Below are 16635 nucleotides of genomic sequence, written 5' to 3' on the forward strand. Positions count from 1 at the left end.
TGACTTACACATCTGCTCTCTGAGACTATCAACCAAAACGTCCTTTTTGCCTACTAAAGCACTTTTGCTTGAGGCCAAGTGCTTAGGGTATGGGACCTGCTCTGTCCTTGGGGTGGAAGAATAAAATCTACATCCAAAGTGGACAAAAGATGCCAAGAATGTACAAAGCAGGACTCCTGAACCTGTACAGTGTCTCAGTTTATATCACCTACTGAATAGTTTTGATGTTTGCTTTCTAAAGTTTTGTGTTCTAAATTTGACATGTTTTAAATTTCAAAAGTTTTGTGCAGATTAAGAGCTGGCTTTGGATCACTGAACTGTAATTTTCCTAAGCCACTTAGGAAAATGGGTCACATTGCTTTATGTTTACACCTTCTAACTTCATAAACTTGAAAGTATACTCTCAGAGAGGTTGACTCTGAGTTGGCAAGTGGTTTCCTGGAAAGGGCCCTCATATCCTGAAATTAGTCAGAGGTGCAGAGTCCTTACTTGCATAGCAAGGGCCATCTTTGTAGGTTTTCCTTCCTGAAGAAGATGAAGCTTTGACTGGAATTTCACACTGTTCTTTAATGTATGTTTAAGGCTATTTATTTCATTTGTTCATGCATGTATGCATTCATTCATTCTTTTGAGAATTCATTGAGATCCTAGCATGTCCCCATCTTGGCCCAACTTACTCGTGCTCATCCTGAAGGGAGTGCTGGGAAGGAGGGGGGATGGGTCAGGAAACACTTCCTCATGGAAAAGGCTTTACCCAAACCTGAAGGAGGAGCAGGAGTGAGCCAGGCAAAGGGGAGAGCACCTGCATAGAATCATGTGTGAGGACTGGGGGTGGGGAAGAGTATAGCATATTATCACATATTTGAAGAACAGAATGGCCAGTGTGATTAGAGCATGAAGTAAAAAGGGGAGAGTTGTCAGGGGTAAAGTTGGGAGGCTAGAGGCATCTGATCTTACTAAGGTAAGTCACGTAAGTATTGCAAACTTTATTCTAAGTGCAGCAAGAAGCCACTGATTGGCTTTGAATCAGGAAGTGATCATATACGTGTTTTAAAAATATCATTCAAGCTATAGTTTGAGAATAGATTGGGTTGAAGCAGGAGTGGATAAAGGGAACCAGTCAGGAGTCTTTCGGGAATGTTCCAGGTAATAGGACATAGTGCAGCTGGAGGGCTGGCTGGCTGGAAGTGCCGCTTCAGTGGGCTTTGGTGATTACTTGGGGTTGAGGGTGAGGGAGGGAAGGAGTCAGTGTTTCTGGCTTGCGATAGGAATGTAACTGGAAGAAGAGGAGGTCTGGGTCAGACCTCAGGGTTGGTGGGTGTTTGAGGTCGACAATAAACAAATAAACAAATAAATAAATTGGATGTGGTAAGTTCTTTGATAGGAACAATATCATATGATCTGGTAGAGTGACTGGGTGCTTAAGAAAGGCCTCTTTGAGATGATCAGTGAATTGAGACTGAATGACCAGAAGAAGCCACTCTGAGGAAATCTAGGGAGATCTTTCTGGTAAGTGGGAACAGCAGGTACAGGTGCTCTCAGGCAGAAATGAGGTTGGCATGTTCTAGAAGAGAAAGACATTGGCTTCTAGGATTGGAATTAATGAGAGAGGAGAAATTATTAGCCATGTTCCAGAGAGGCCTGCAGGGGCCATACCACGTTGGGCTTTGGGGGGCTTGGTGAGCAGTTTGGAGTTTATCTTCATGTAGCAGGACAAAGACAATGGAGGGTTTCGAGCAGGGCAATGGCATGTTCTGCTTTATATTTTATAAAATATAACTAGCTGCTCCGTGGCTAAGAGTTTGGGCAAACATTGAAGAAGCAGGGAGACAAACTAGAAGGCTATGAATGTGTTCACATGAGCGATGATGGTGATTTGTACTGTGGGGTGGTGGAGATGAAGAGAGCTAGACGAATCCATATGTTTGGGGGGTAAAATCCATGGGACTTGCCAAGGAGAAGGATGTCAAGATTGAAGGAAGGAAAAAGAGGAATCTAGAAACACTCTTAAGATTTTGGCTTGAGCAACCATGAGAATGGTTGTGCCATTTGCTGAGATGGGAAAGTCCAGGGAGGAGCAGGCTGCAGACAGGAATGAACTGTCTGTTTGGACATGTTAAGTTGGAGAAACAACTATAGATATTCTAGTCTCGTGTTCAAGTAGGCTACTGGATACAAACCTGGAGTTTAAAGAAGAGGTCAGGATGGGAGATGGAGGTATTTGGGAGTCATTTGCGTTTGGTTTCAGGTTCAAAAGGATCCCTTTGTGCTTGGTTATCGAAGTGATTCCTAGGGGTTGTTTAGTTTTTCCAGCTACTTTTGTACCTAACTTCAGGACTACCATCAAGTTGTGTCCTCTTAAAAAATAAAAATATGAAGAAAAAATGAAAGGAAAAAAAACATTCAAAGCTGTAACCTTTAAAAATTTAATTTGGAGCCTAATCTAATGATTTGTGACATTACAGAGATTAAAGTAATCTAAATCATGAAAGACTTTATCCCGAGAGTCACCTATCTACAAAAAGTAGGCTAATAGTTCACTGCATATTTGGAACTTTATCTGATTACAATTTATGCCAAATACATAATGAGCATATTAAATGTGTAGTTGATAGTAAAATTACGATTTCAACATTAATGAGCACATTTTATGTAGCAATAGTATGCAATTTAAAAATACTAAAGTTGAATAATACTATTATTTAGAAATTGCTTTCCAATAGGGAAGAATCTTATTTCCATTTTTGCAGTGGCTACTATAACTTCTTGTCATTCAGTTCAAATCACTGTGGCTGTCACTGTTAGGAAATGTGAATTTGTTGTTTGTTTGAGTTTTAGTTCAAATACAAATGCTAATAAAGCTGATATCAGTTGCTCTGAAGATACTGCTGCCAGTTAAGCAAAGTGTGTGGCAGAGAGAAGGACTTGTTTAAAAAAACAAAACATTTTTCTTGCTTTAGTCTCCTATAATATTTCAAACAATTGTTGTTTTTAACCAGTGGAAGGATATACAGATAGATTCATGTCTCTCTAGTTACACATTCATTTTCTAATCCGTTGGAGTTGTGAACATAAAGAGGGCATTTCACATCTTTCTATCTCCTTGGTGTCATCTCTTACTAAGTGAACTATGTTGGCAAGGAGCCACTTAAAACAACTTTAGCATACTTTCCTACCTCTCCCTTACAGTGGAATATCATCTGTCTCATGTGAGCCAAATGAATTTTGTTTCATCATCCAATAGTTTCAGGCTTTGTGCCTCTCCCTGCTATCTGACATCAACATAGAACATGGCACCAGAAGAATCCGCTTTTGTATTTTCCATCTGGATATGCCACAGTCTTCCTTGATTGTTTGTGAATGGTGCACTATTTTATAGTTTTATAGTTCCCAGTTTATGGTAACTCTTATTTATCTAGAAATCCTCCCATATTAGTTGCCTGTAAGATGTGAAGTTATATTTAAAGGAAGGGGTAAAAACATTCATTTGAATATACTAAATTCTCTCTGTAACAGCCAGAAAGGTGATTTGTGCATGAAACCCTTCATAAATAAGTGTTTCCTCCCCGAGGTGCCAAAAGGACTCATTTGAAAGAGATCTTATTTGAAGTCCATCCTTCATGGAGGGTCCTTGGACAACATGGCCGAGTCATGATCTTGGCCAAGTCATTTGGGTGCCTGCATTGCCCTCTGGATTCTATCTCAGTTTGTCCTTCCCTTAACCAGGAATGAAGACCCTCTAAGAGTGGTCTTCTGCCTTATTGTTATTCTACAACCCTTCACACTTGTTTGTGAGTTTGGGATACTGCATTCTTTACTATTGTAGGACATTTAGGACACCTTTGGAAGTTGTGAAGTGGGTGAAGCCTGTTTTCTAGAGTTCTGGGTTCTCCAACTCCTTGTCTCTTCCTTCTTTTTTCCCCCCTCATCAGTAACACCAGCTGCCTCTCATTTTCTTCCTCAGATGCCTCTGTTTACAAGACCCTGAAGCCTCTTTTTCCCTATTAAAACTTGCTCTCAACAGAGGATCTGAACATATTCTTAGAAATTAGAAAATGTGTAAATACCGCTAAAAATAATTACCCCTAAGGAGAATTTGCATCTTCAAGCCATAAAAAGTCTTAAACTGCAGTGATGAACATTTGACTGGCAGTTTCAGGAACAACTGGCACTGTCCTCAGCAGCAGGATTGTCCCCGAATACCTACTGTGTGGAGGGTGACTTCTCCACTTGCCTATAACCCTGCACTCGTGCATTGGACTCAGCCGCCAGCTGGGGTCTAGTTGAAGGCTGCACAATTGCAGTCCCATCTGTGGACATGGGGGAGGCCTGAGTCACTTGGGAGCAATGGTTGGAGATTGTTAGGGCTAGAGAGGCTTGACAGGATGCTCCAGAGCCTTCTAGTGATGTGAACTTCAGCACAGTACACCACAGACCAAAGTGACATGGTCCTTCGCCTGTGTACTTTAGTTTTTAGACAAAAGTAAAGAGGAGGATTCTGGACATTATACATTTAAGTGCACAACACCAGAAGATCTATATAAATGTTTTATTTGCATTTATTTTTTAAGGGTGTTTTTAAAAAAAAATTTGAATTATGTTGTGTTCCTCCCTTTCAGCTCCACGTTGTTCACTGGAATTCAGACAAATACCCCAGCTTTGTTGAGGCAGCTCATGAGCCAGATGGACTAGCTGTCTTGGGTGTATTTTTGCAGGTGAGAATCACTAATTTCATTTTGAATAACTAGTCAGCCATGTTGGATAAAGAGTTTCAATCATGGGGTAGACAGTCTACCATTTTTTAATAGTAAACTAATTCTAGGTTTAATGTTTTCCTTTTGAAGTGAATTTTAGAGTTTTGTATATTAGTTTATGGTTCATCTAAGGGCCCAGAACTGCCCTAGGAACATTGTCTTATGATACGTCTCATTGTCCATTGATCATTTTTTTGTGAATAGCAAACGCAGATGCAGCAACAATAGTAGCAGAAGTAACAACTGAGATCTTGAGAAGAAAATCTTTATAATAGGCTCTTCCTGACTGCTCAATATTTGGAGATACAGGGTAGGGTAAAATTCAAGTTCCTGATTCTTGAAGCACTAGTTTGACCACAATAGTGTTTTGTCCCAAACACACTGACCATTTTAAAAGATTCTGTTGTATTTTCCTTTGTCTGATATTCACAGGAGGTATCACTGTCATAATACCTGTGGGTGGGCTGGGCCGCTCAACTCCCACTGCGACCACATTCTTTAGGGTGTGCATTTTCGATATGCCTCTGACTCTGTGTGATGTTGATGTTGTAAGTCGTTGCACTGGGACAGGGGGAAGCATGGGGCAGAGCAGAGACTGGCATGCATAGCAGCAGCTCCTTTTTTCAGTCCCCAAGTCTGGTGGTGGCAGTGAGATCCAAGTGGGGCAAGGCATTATACTTGAATCCCAAGGACTTAAAACCTTCAGATAGATTCAGGACACCCCAAATAAATGAAAAGAAGTACATATATTTTTCTGAAGGATTCTCCTCATGATGATATATTCCCTTGATTCAGGACCTCAAGTCATTTTAAGCTGAAAGTGGGAGATGTTTTCATCTAATGTTTTGATTGTCACCAATAGTCGGTTTGGATCTAGGGTCTGAAAGTCACATCTGGTTTAATAGTGCAGGTGTTATGTAAGAGTTTCCTAAGCAAAGTTTCTCTCAAGAGAATCTGTACCCTGAACATTCATAAAGCTGACAAATATGAAGCTGTTACTGCTAGTTTTGGAATAGAAGTTATAGTTCAGCCAAGGAGCCCTGTAATATTATCTTGTTGTTTAGATTTTTCTGGCGTGATAAGGCTGGCAGGTGAAAGAGAGCCTCACTATAGAACAATCACTGTTTGTTTGTTCTGGGCTGGCTTAGGTTTTTTTAAAAAAAAAAAAAGAATTTAAAAATAATGACTGAAATGGAGTGATTCAGACCTGATGTGCTACAGTAACCATTTCTTCTGAAATTTTGTGTTTTCAGATTGGTGAGCATAATCCCCAACTGCAAAAGATTACTGACATTTTGGATTCCATTAAAGAAAAGGTAAAATTAATTACTATTTACTAGTGACTAATATATTCCTTGGTTTCTCCTGAATTCTCTTATCTTCTTCTAAAAATTCAGACTTTGACATAGCATATGCTGCCGGCTTGGAAGCAGGTTTGGAACATACTTGACCAATAGAACAGAAGTAGCTTATTACCACTTATCTCTTGAAAATTATGAAGGGGTCTTAAGTTATCTAAAACAATCACTATTACATCTATTTTTGCATAATTAGTTTCTTTTATTGGAGTTTTGCAGAGTAAGCCTTTAGTTGTAACACATTTTAAAGACCACTTACATTAAAATATAAATCTTGAGCTTCTTAAATAAATCTAGGTGATGCGCTACTTCATCTTAAATATTTAGATTAAGGCAGATTCTTTTTTTTTAAGATCTGAAAAGCAGATACTAAATAATTCCATGAATTACAGAATTCCAGTGAAATAATATTTCAGTGGATGTATTTTTTTTGAGGTCTGTGTAAAACTTTCCCATTGTAATTTGTGGGAATTCTCTTTTCTTCCTCAGGGTAAACAAACTCGATTCACAAATTTTGACCCATTATCTCTGCTTCCTCCATGCTGGGATTATTGGACGTATCCTGGTTCCCTTACAGTCCCACCTCTTCTAGAGAGCGTCACTTGGATCATTTTAAAACAACCTATAAACATCAGCTCTCAACAGGTATATCACTTTTTCCATATTGATCCTGATTCACTAGAGGAAACTGGGCTTAATCTTGTGTTTTTTTTTTTCAAACCCTGCCCTTAATTTCTGCTGTTGTGAAGCCTGAAATTAGGCTTTATCTTTCTCTTCATTAATCAGATGGGTGGTTGGACCAGATGAGATTTATGTCCCTTTCTTATTTGACCTTCTATGATTAGATGATTTCTTTCTCATTTCCTAGAAATGCAATGTGCAAATAGACACGGATGGAAGTGAAGTGCCACTTTAAGGGCTATACTTGTTTGTTTTTATTTTCTTTTGTGTGGTCTGAGATATTAACAGTCTGGGATACAAATGGGAAAATCAGGAGAGAGGCTTCTCTCAAAAGGTGATAGTCTCCTTTTTGACCTCAGTCCCTGGACCTGCCTCCCCTACAGATCTCACATTTAGAAAGGGAACGGTGAGAACAGCACCCTAAGAAATGTGTGTACTTGTTAAATTTTAGAAGTCCATCTGATCTTTTGGCTTTTATTGACAAAACTGTTGTGAAGCTGCCTGAGGGACTTTAAGCATTTGCTAAGAGGCTGTGGGTGGCTGCCTGTGCTCTTCTTGTGAAGACATTTCCTCACTGGTTCTTCTGATAAATGCTTATAGAGCCCCCATGGTCAGTCGGTCAGTCAGTCTCGGAATGTCTTTGATGCCCAGAGACTCTGGTCAGAGCTGTGAATCCATCCTGTGACTGACGAATCTGCTGGGTGGATGATCTGTGCTCTGGGATGCTGTACCTAACGGGTTTTGTTTTGTTTTCCGTTTCGAATTATATGCTGCGAAATTCTTAGTAAGAACATAGCCTAGTAATTTTTGCATCTAATAAAGTACTCCTGTCCTGGGCTGGCCCACCTGCCTAGCGATTTATATCTTTCCTCCAATCAAAGACTAGAGCTGGTTCACCTTTACGAAGGTCATATCAGGTAACTTTTCCCCTTGGGGTGTTGAACACATCCAACTTCTGTCGACCTTGTCTTTAGAATGAAAGCCAAATAATAATCTGGGGCATACTTATTAAAACATTTTATAAAAGTCTGGGTAGAAATCCAGAGCTTGACTGACACGGAAATTCCTGTGAATTTTTTCCATCAGAAATAAGGTGAGTTGCATCATGAGAAAAATAACCTGTCACAGATTCAGTGGCTTTATTAATGGGGTTCATTTTCCTCCCCTTCATGTGCTAAACTGTTTACTTTTACATTCTTTTATTAAATTTGAATAGGTTAATAGAGTTAATACATTATAACATCAAGTTAGTAATATTAAGGGAATCATGTTTTCCCTCATATTTCAAGAATTTCTTTATTCCTTAAAGCCAGTTGGAAAATAATTTTTTTTCAATCCACCTGTGATTTGGAAAACAATATATATCAAAATATATATTTAGTTACTTAAAATACATAAAGTTAACCGAATCAAAAATAACTCCTTGCAAGTTTAGGAATGACTGACTGCCTAGCTGTGAATTCACTACTGTATCTTATTTGAAGCTTAATTCATTAATGTTAATTATTAATGTGGTTTTTATGCAGTTAAGAGTTTATAAAATAATAGCTGTATTTTAGAGCTTTAGTGTGAGTGGTAATTCACTTTGAGGCATTCACTTAAATCTACTGTAGCAGGAACACTTTCAGACATTTTATTTTTAACCAGATTGAAATGATTATCTGAGTAATAATCCCAATTATTATAATGATTATAATATTTTAATAATCCAAATTATCATGATGATTATAATATCATAATAATCCAAATTATTATGGTGATTTTAAGATTTAAAGAATGAAGCAAAAGGTATTTTAAGAGTCAAATCCCATTTCAACCATGAGAAAAACATCAGAAAATGCCCAGTTGAGAGACATTCTCAATATACCTGATCAGTAGTCCTCAAAACTGTCAAGGTCATCAAAAACAAGGTAAGTCTGAGAAATTGTCATAATCACGAAATGCTCAAGGAGACAAGACAGCTAAATATGATGCCATTTCCTGATAGGATCCTGGAACAGAAAAAGATGTTAGGTAAATACAAAGGAAATCTGAATAAAGGATGGACTTCAGTTAATGATAACATATTAATATTGGTTCACGAATTGTGAAAAATGTATCATACTAATGCAAGATGTTAATAACGGGAAACTTTTGTGTGCATCCTTAAAAGTGAATGAAAAAAATAAAAAGGGAAACTGAGTGTGGGGTATCCGAGAACTAATTATTCTATCTTTGCAAGAATTCTGTAAATCCAAAACTGTTCTAAAATAAAAAGCGTATTTTAAAAATCCAAAGCATGAAAGGGTTGATAAGATTATTTAGTTGCTTAACTCTTTTATATAAAGTAAAATGAAAATGTCTTTTGTGTATACCATTGATTTAAGGATTACTTTTCAAAAGATAATTTTTAATCTCACTTTTAGCAGCTCTTTATTTTAGAAACCACTGGAAAATAGTATTTTTATTTATTTTTCAATTCCACCATATAATGTCACTGTCTGTGAAGATTAAATCCTCTTTTTAGTAAGTTGGTGCCAGTTTTTTCTAGGTTTTTTTCCTGCTGCTATTTCTTGCCAAGTCATTGTTTGACCTAAAGGGCAAATCAGATGGTTTTCATTTTCTTTTTCTTGATACAAGTCCATTTTTCTCCCCAAAGAAAAAGAGTCATTTACGGGAATGCTTGATTTAACTGCCAGGCCAGTAAACAGATACACTGTTTTTTGCTACTTTCGATAACAGATCTGTCATTCTTTGGAAGGCTGACTTCTCTTGCCAAGTCTCTTTGGTTTATGCCAGATTATCTAAAGTGGCTTACTGACCTGCTGAAATTTGATGTGCAGAATACTTGGCTTTAATTCTGTACTCCTTTTTAAAGAAATTTTTTTCTTTTTTGTTTATTACGATATTTGCATACAATAAAATTCATGAATTTTAGTGTGCAGCTGATGATTTTGGTTATTGTAACAACCACTACAATCAAGATATAGAATGGATCCCTTGGCTGAAAAAGTTTCCTTGTGCCCCTCTGTACTCCATCTTCTTCCTCACCCATGGCCCCAGGCAACCACTGAGATGCTGTCACTAGAACGTTATCTTTTTAAAATTTTATTTAAGTGGAATCATATAGTACATAAACACTCCTGCTCCTCCAGGTTTGGAGTTAAAGGCCTTTTCCAAGAGGGAGCATTCAAAACACTCTGACAGAGTATTTTCTCTCAGTCTGTGGTTTGCCTCTCTCTTTTTTTTTCACTATATCTTTTGAAGAGCAAAAGTTAAAAAGTTCTTAATCTAGATGAAGGTCATTTTATCAATTTATCTTTTATCGTTTGTGCTTTTGGTTTCCTGTTAAGAAATCTTTGCCTAACTATATACCACAAAATATTTTTTCCTACTTTAAGTAATAGTTTTAGCTTTTACATTTAAGTGTTCTATTATTTATGAGTTAATTTTTATGTGTGTTGTGTCCCATTTTCTTTCCTTCTGATATTCTTTTTTTTACTTGAAGTACAGTTGACTTACAATATTATATCAGTTTCAGGTATACAACATAGTGATTTATTATTTTTATTGATTATACTCTACATAAAGTTATTACAAAATATTGGCTATATTCCCCTGTGCTGTACATTACATCCTTGTAACTTCTTTATTTTATACCTGGTAGTTTGTACCTCTAATCCCCTACCCCTATATTGCCCTTCCCCAACCCCTCTCCCTTCCGGTAACCACTATTTTGTTCTCTTATCTTGAGTCTGTTTCTGCTTTGTTATATTTGTTCATTTGTTTTATTTTGTAGATTACACATATTAGTGAAAACATATAGTATTTGTCTTTCTCTGACTTATTTTACTAAGCTAATACCCTCCAGGTCTATTCATGTTGTTGCAAATGGCAAAATTTCATTCTTTTTTTCTGGCTAAGTAATATTCCATCACACACACACACACACACACACACACACACATACACACACACACACACACACACACACCCCACATCTTCTTTATCCATCTGTTGATGACACTTAGGTTGCTTTCATATATGATATTCTAATTATGCAAACATTTGACCTTTTAATAACATCTAACAGGTTCCTTCCGAGGCTTTATTAGTTTGAAATCTTTTAAAAAATCTCTGTTCTTCACTGTGGATAATTTCTATTGACCTATATTCAAGTTCATTTGCTCTTTCTCTGTCGTGTCAGTTTGTCTGTTAATTTTATCCAGTGAATTTTTGTTTTAGAAATTATATTTTTTAGATCTAAAATTTATACTTGATTCTTTATTATTTCTATTTCTCTGCTGAGACTTCCCATTACTTTGCTGAGATTTCTCATGCACTAAAAAGTATGCTTTGTTTAACTTCATATAACCCACAGGTAGTTGAAGTAGACACTTTAGAATCCTTGTAAGTTCCAAATTTGGGTAATCTTGAGTCTCACTTTGTTGATTTTTCTTTCTTTAAGCATGTATTCCATTTTCTTGAGTCTTTGTATATTGAGTAATTTTCTATTGCATTCTAGATGTCACGAACATTAAGTTGTGGAGATTCTGGATCTGTTATTTTTCTCTGATGAGTACTGTTTCCTTTGTGTTGGCAGGTAATTTTCTTGGCTGGGCTCGAGTTGCAGATTTTCCTTCTTGTGCAGTAGCTTCAGTCTCAGTACATGTGTGGTTCTTGGGTATGAGTTTGGGGATCCTCTCTCTGGCTCTTTCCTTGCAAGACAGGTATGCCCCATAGCAGCTCTATGCACCTTGCAGACTCCACACTGTCCAAGTGAAAAACTGGAGAGACAGGAACTCACTTGAGGGCTTCCATCTCTCCAAGTGAGCATGAACTCCCCATCTGAATCCCTTTACTTATGTTCACTCTTTAGTACCTGCAGCTGGTTGTTTTTTTGTATTGTGTCTGGGTTTTACACTTGTCTTTTTCTACAGGAAGGTTGTCTGCAGAGTCTTAGTCCAGTATATCTGGAATCAAAACTCTAATGTCCTTTTTTAATAGTAAAATTTTTTATTTTGTAATTACTGATAATTAACAATCTAGGAAAATTTCCCTAACTTCTGCATCTTCAGACTATGTGTGAATTGAGGAAAGAATTCATTCACTTGAATATTAATTTTGACTTACTATATAAAACTATCTAATTATCTTTGAAATTAAAGTTTTAAATTTTAGAAGACAGTATAAGTCAATTCTAGAATTGTTTAATAATTGCCAATTTTTGCAAGGCGTGATGCAAGAGGTATAAACAAGTGTTAAAAAGGCCCTTGCCCTCCCGTAGTTTATAATCTAACAGAGGGGATAAAATAAATGCATAAAAAACTGTAACACAGTGGCTTTGCTTGGTACTGTAAGAGAATATAAGGTGTAAGGGAAGTTCAGAAGGGGAGAGACTAGTTTTCAGTGGAGAAATCAGGAAGAGACTTCATGAAAGAGCTTACATTTGGGTTGGTTCAAAAAGTGGGGACAGGTTGGGGGTATAAAGGAAAGGGGAATTTCAAGAAGGAATGGCATAAATAAAGGCAAAAAAGAGAAGTGCAAAAAATATGTGGGCAACTTTGTACCTGTGGTTGTCAAAATTGAGAGTATGCAAGAATCACCTGATGAAGCTTACCAAAATGTGGATCCTTGGGCCTTGTTAGAAACTCTGATTCAAAAGTCTGAGGGGGGGTCCGGGAATCTCAAGTTTTAAGAGTCACCTCAAAATCTTTTCATTCAGATGCTCTTGGACCCCCCCTTCACAAAACTGACCTAGAGTGGGACCTGTGTGTGGAATAACAGGAAATAATCTAGAAGGATTAGTTGGAATTGGGTGGTCAAGAGGCTTGGAAGCCATGCTAACAACTTTGTTTTAGAGCCTTAATAGGGTTTGAAATGTTATATATTTTAGAGATATATTTTGAAATGTTTACACCTGAAATGATATGATATTTGGAATGTGCTTCAAAATAATACAGTTTGGGCAGGATTCGGAGGTGGAGAGAGAGAATGGGTGAGAGTGTGGATGAAACAGAATTGGCCACGTGTTGATGACTGTTGAAGCTGGGTGATGGTTTATTATGTTACTCTGTCTACCCTTCTGTATATCTGCCAGTTTCCATAATAAGAAGCAAATAAGAAGAGATTAGGGGAAAATGGAAAAAGAAAAAAAGAAAAAAAGAAAAAAAGAAAAACACTTACAGATACAGTGTAGTGCTGTGGTTAGTGCATGGCTTATTTGCCAGATGGCTTATTTATTGAAATTTCCTAACTCTCCCTCGAGTTCCTCATGTTTAAAATGGGTATAATGGTATATTATTGATAGGCTTGTTTGGAGGATTAAATGTGATATGTAATGTAAAACACTTAGCATAGTACGTGGCCCACCATGTTCTATAAGAGAGAGCTTATTTTTATTATTACTCAACTTCGGCAGGCAGTGGAGAGCTGGTAAAGACATTTGAACACTAGAGTGACTAATCAAAGCTGTTTACAAAACATTAGAAGCGGGTATTTCTGCTTACTGGGGTCACTACAGAAGAAATTTAAACTTTCAGTAGTAGAGCCAAAGAAAACAGCAAAACAGCCTTCACCCTGAGCTGGGGAGATTCTTGCCAGGAGCTGTGTAGATACTGAGTCAGCCTTAGTGACAGAGGGACAGATTTTCTGCCTAAAGGAAGCCAGAGGCCTGCTGAGGGCATGACACTGATAGGGGCCAATCTAAGCAGAGCCTAGCAGATCAGGGTCTACCTAGCTGGGCTAAGGGACCAGGAGGATGATCCAGCACCAAAAAGGGAAGGGGTTTGATGAGACATCAGGACAGGTTCAGAGACTCTTACCAAAATGAGCAGGCTGGTCAGAGAAAGATCTAGAGTAAGTTCTAGTTCTAGATGGATGAGGCTAAGGTGTTGCAGAGGTAGGGAGCCATGATCAATTTGCAGAGGAGTCAAAGGGGGATACGGGGATAAATAAAGCCAAGATCTTCAGAGGAATAGGCAGTTTCCCTGGGAAGCTAGTTGTGTTTGATGAGGCCGGTAAATCAGTGCCCTGATTCAGGACTTGGGATTCCAGCACAGTCACCTGGAGTGGCCACTCCAGATAGACCTGGATCATCATGATCTGCAGAAGGCTGGACATCTTCTCTGCGGCTGTGGAGGTTAGATTTCATTAGCCTCTGCTACTTGACTTTACCAGAGAATTATATATGTCTCATCTGGCTTTAGCCATAATGATCTGGTCTAATGAAACATGAGTAATAGCAAGTTGTAAATATTTGTCTTATTCTTCCCATATCTATACTCTTTGAAAAGACATCTCAAAATATGACTTGTGGAAATACACAGCTGCTTGTATATGATACCTGAACATATCTCCATAGAGTGTGGTTATAAACTATTGCCTATTTATTATGAAGGACCTGCATCACCTCTGTCTCCCATCCTGGCTAGTACTGTTAAGAGAAATATTTTAGGCTTCAGGTAAATGATGATGATGGAAACCTAATACATGTGTCCTAGTCTGAATTTCCTTGACTCTTTGATTAGGTGACTAACGAAACTTAGAGAATGAAGGCTCTCATTCTCAACAATTTAATACTTTGTACTCACTCAAAACAGCAAAACAGACACCAAAAACTTACTTGTGTGGCAATATGTTTTTAGTGAACGTTTTTGAGACAGTAGAATTATTCAGGTAATTTACCCAGTCTTCATTTTACTACTATAGACCTGTGCTTAGTCTTAAAAAAAATATTAAATCACAAAGGAATTGCTAAATAATTTATAAAACAAGCTTATAATAGAAAACTTTTCAGCAATTAAAAATAGTGACATAGATATATCTATTGACATGTGAAGGATATATATTAAGTGATAAAATAAGGTTTCAGAAGAGTAAATATAGTTGAGCTTATTTTGCAATAAAACATGTGAAGCGTGTGTACTGGTGCATGTGCATATAGTGCTTGTACATAAGGAAACATCTAGAAGGATATACTCCATAATGTTAACAGTGGTTATATTTTGTGATGTGATTTCTCGTAATTTCTATTTTCTTCTTGACACTTTGTGTACTATATGAAGTTTGTAAGATAATTAAGCAGTGTGTGTGTGTGTGTGTGTGTGAGTGAGATAAGAAAAAGTAAGCCCTTGTGTTGAGAAATATGCCTGTATCGCTTAAATTGTATTGAAATATTATAAGTGGTTGAAGACTCCTAGTCTTTTCCCAGAGTTAGTTGCTGACAAGGCACACATATGCTGAGAGAAAAATCACTGTTTAAGGAAAACAGTGCATAAAAGATGAAAATTCTGTAGGATGAGTACCACATGGTCCCCTTGAAAATTTGGGCCATGTTATATTGGCGTGCTAGTGAGTATTCAGTGTAATTCCAAGAGCTGGATGACACCTACTGAGGTAATCTAATCCAATGCTTCACTTTATAGATGAGGAAACTAGAGACAATAAATGATTTTCCCAAGGTCACACAGCTCACTAGTGGCAGAACCAGGACTGGGACCCAGCTTGGAAAACCCTTTCCACTGTCCCATTATGCCTTTGCAGGTGACATTCTCTGATTTCTAGCTATGTACTCTTTAAACCACATTCTAAATGTTGTTTCCTCTTATTACTTTGATCTTCAAATGAAGAAAGCTTATATACTTAATTTTTGAACCCATAGGTATTTGTATAGTGATAAGAATCTAGCAGAAGAGTTGCTTTGTGATGTATGACCCATAACTTAGAAAATTTTCATTGAAATACATTTAGTTCCCAGTAGAAGAAAGCTTATAAGTTTCTTAACTTTCTGTGCAGGGCAATTCATTAACATTGGTGTGACTTTCTACGCTAAAACTAACTCTTCTCTTTTCTTCAACAGCTGGCCACATTCCGCACCCTCTTGTGTACAGGGGAGGGCAAAGCTGCGGCTTTTTTGTTGAGCAATCACCGTCCACCACAGCCTCTGAAGGGCCGAAAAGTGAGAGCCTCTTTCCATTAAAAGTTGTCACCAGTAGACCACCCCAAATGTGTCTGTGGAGAGAAAACAAAACAAAACAAAACAAACACAAAAATCCCTACTAACAGTTCTTTCCTAGAATTCTAATTTATGGGGTGCCATTTTGCTATCAGCTTCAACACAAAGAAAATCAGATCTTTTTAATCAAACTAACTTAAGTCATCTGTCTCAGATTTGCAGTATATAAGCAGTATATACTTGGGTATATAAGCAGTAAACACTGGTGTGTTTTAAAATGCACGGAATACATCTACTTCAACCTGCGTGACAACGTGGCGGGCATTGCAAACCTCAGAATGTATTAAAAATCTTCCCTTGCCATAAAGACTGATCAGTCACATCTCTCAGTGATGTTTGGTGAAAAACTTAAATTCATTCCCAGAATGATAGAATTGTGGTACCTTTTCCTAAACAAGTGATTCCGCTTAATATCTTGATATCATTCCAATTCATAAATGTAGATACTATTTCCTTTTAAAGTGAATTTTCGTTTGGATCGTGTTGCTGATTCTCACTGCAGGATACCTCTAATAAAATGAACAAGAGGAGAGTTATGGGGGTGGGGGTGGGATATAGCGAATTAAAGCATCTATTCCACAGCTCAAAAAGTCAATACAATTTTGGTGAGGAATTCCCCAGGATATAAATGGCTATTTAAACTTTAATGACTTATGCCATACTTCTCATTCACTTGGTGATGTTAGTGATAAACTGGCTAATAATTGATCAGACATAGTGGTTGTCAATTTATGGCATTAGCATGGTTTGAAACAGATTACAAGGTACCAGTGCAGGCAGAGCTGCCCATGGGCATGAGGCACAGGTTGGCTAATTTTGTCCTGTGTTTTGGCAACAGAGCAGGGAG

The 16635-nt window shown here is 37.5% G+C and overlaps 1 protein-coding gene across 1 annotated transcript in view; it reads left to right on the top strand.

Moving 5' to 3' along the window:
- The window catches only part of CA13 (carbonic anhydrase 13), a 28397-nt gene extending 12434 nt beyond the window's left edge, over positions 1 to 15963 (top strand). Inside the window, exons 4-7 of the mRNA XM_061171669.1 lie at positions 4620 to 4715; positions 6008 to 6070; positions 6602 to 6757; positions 15633 to 15963. Coding sequence (XP_061027652.1) covers positions 4620 to 4715; positions 6008 to 6070; positions 6602 to 6757; positions 15633 to 15752 — 435 coding nt within the window. The 3' untranslated portion in view covers positions 15753 to 15963. The remainder of the gene's footprint in view (positions 1 to 4619; positions 4716 to 6007; positions 6071 to 6601; positions 6758 to 15632) is intronic.
- The last annotated feature ends 672 nt before the right edge of the window (positions 15964 to 16635 follow it).

This window comes from Eubalaena glacialis, chromosome 17, assembly GCF_028564815.1.
Source record: "Eubalaena glacialis isolate mEubGla1 chromosome 17, mEubGla1.1.hap2.+ XY, whole genome shotgun sequence".
NCBI lineage: Eukaryota > Metazoa > Chordata > Mammalia > Artiodactyla > Balaenidae > Eubalaena > Eubalaena glacialis.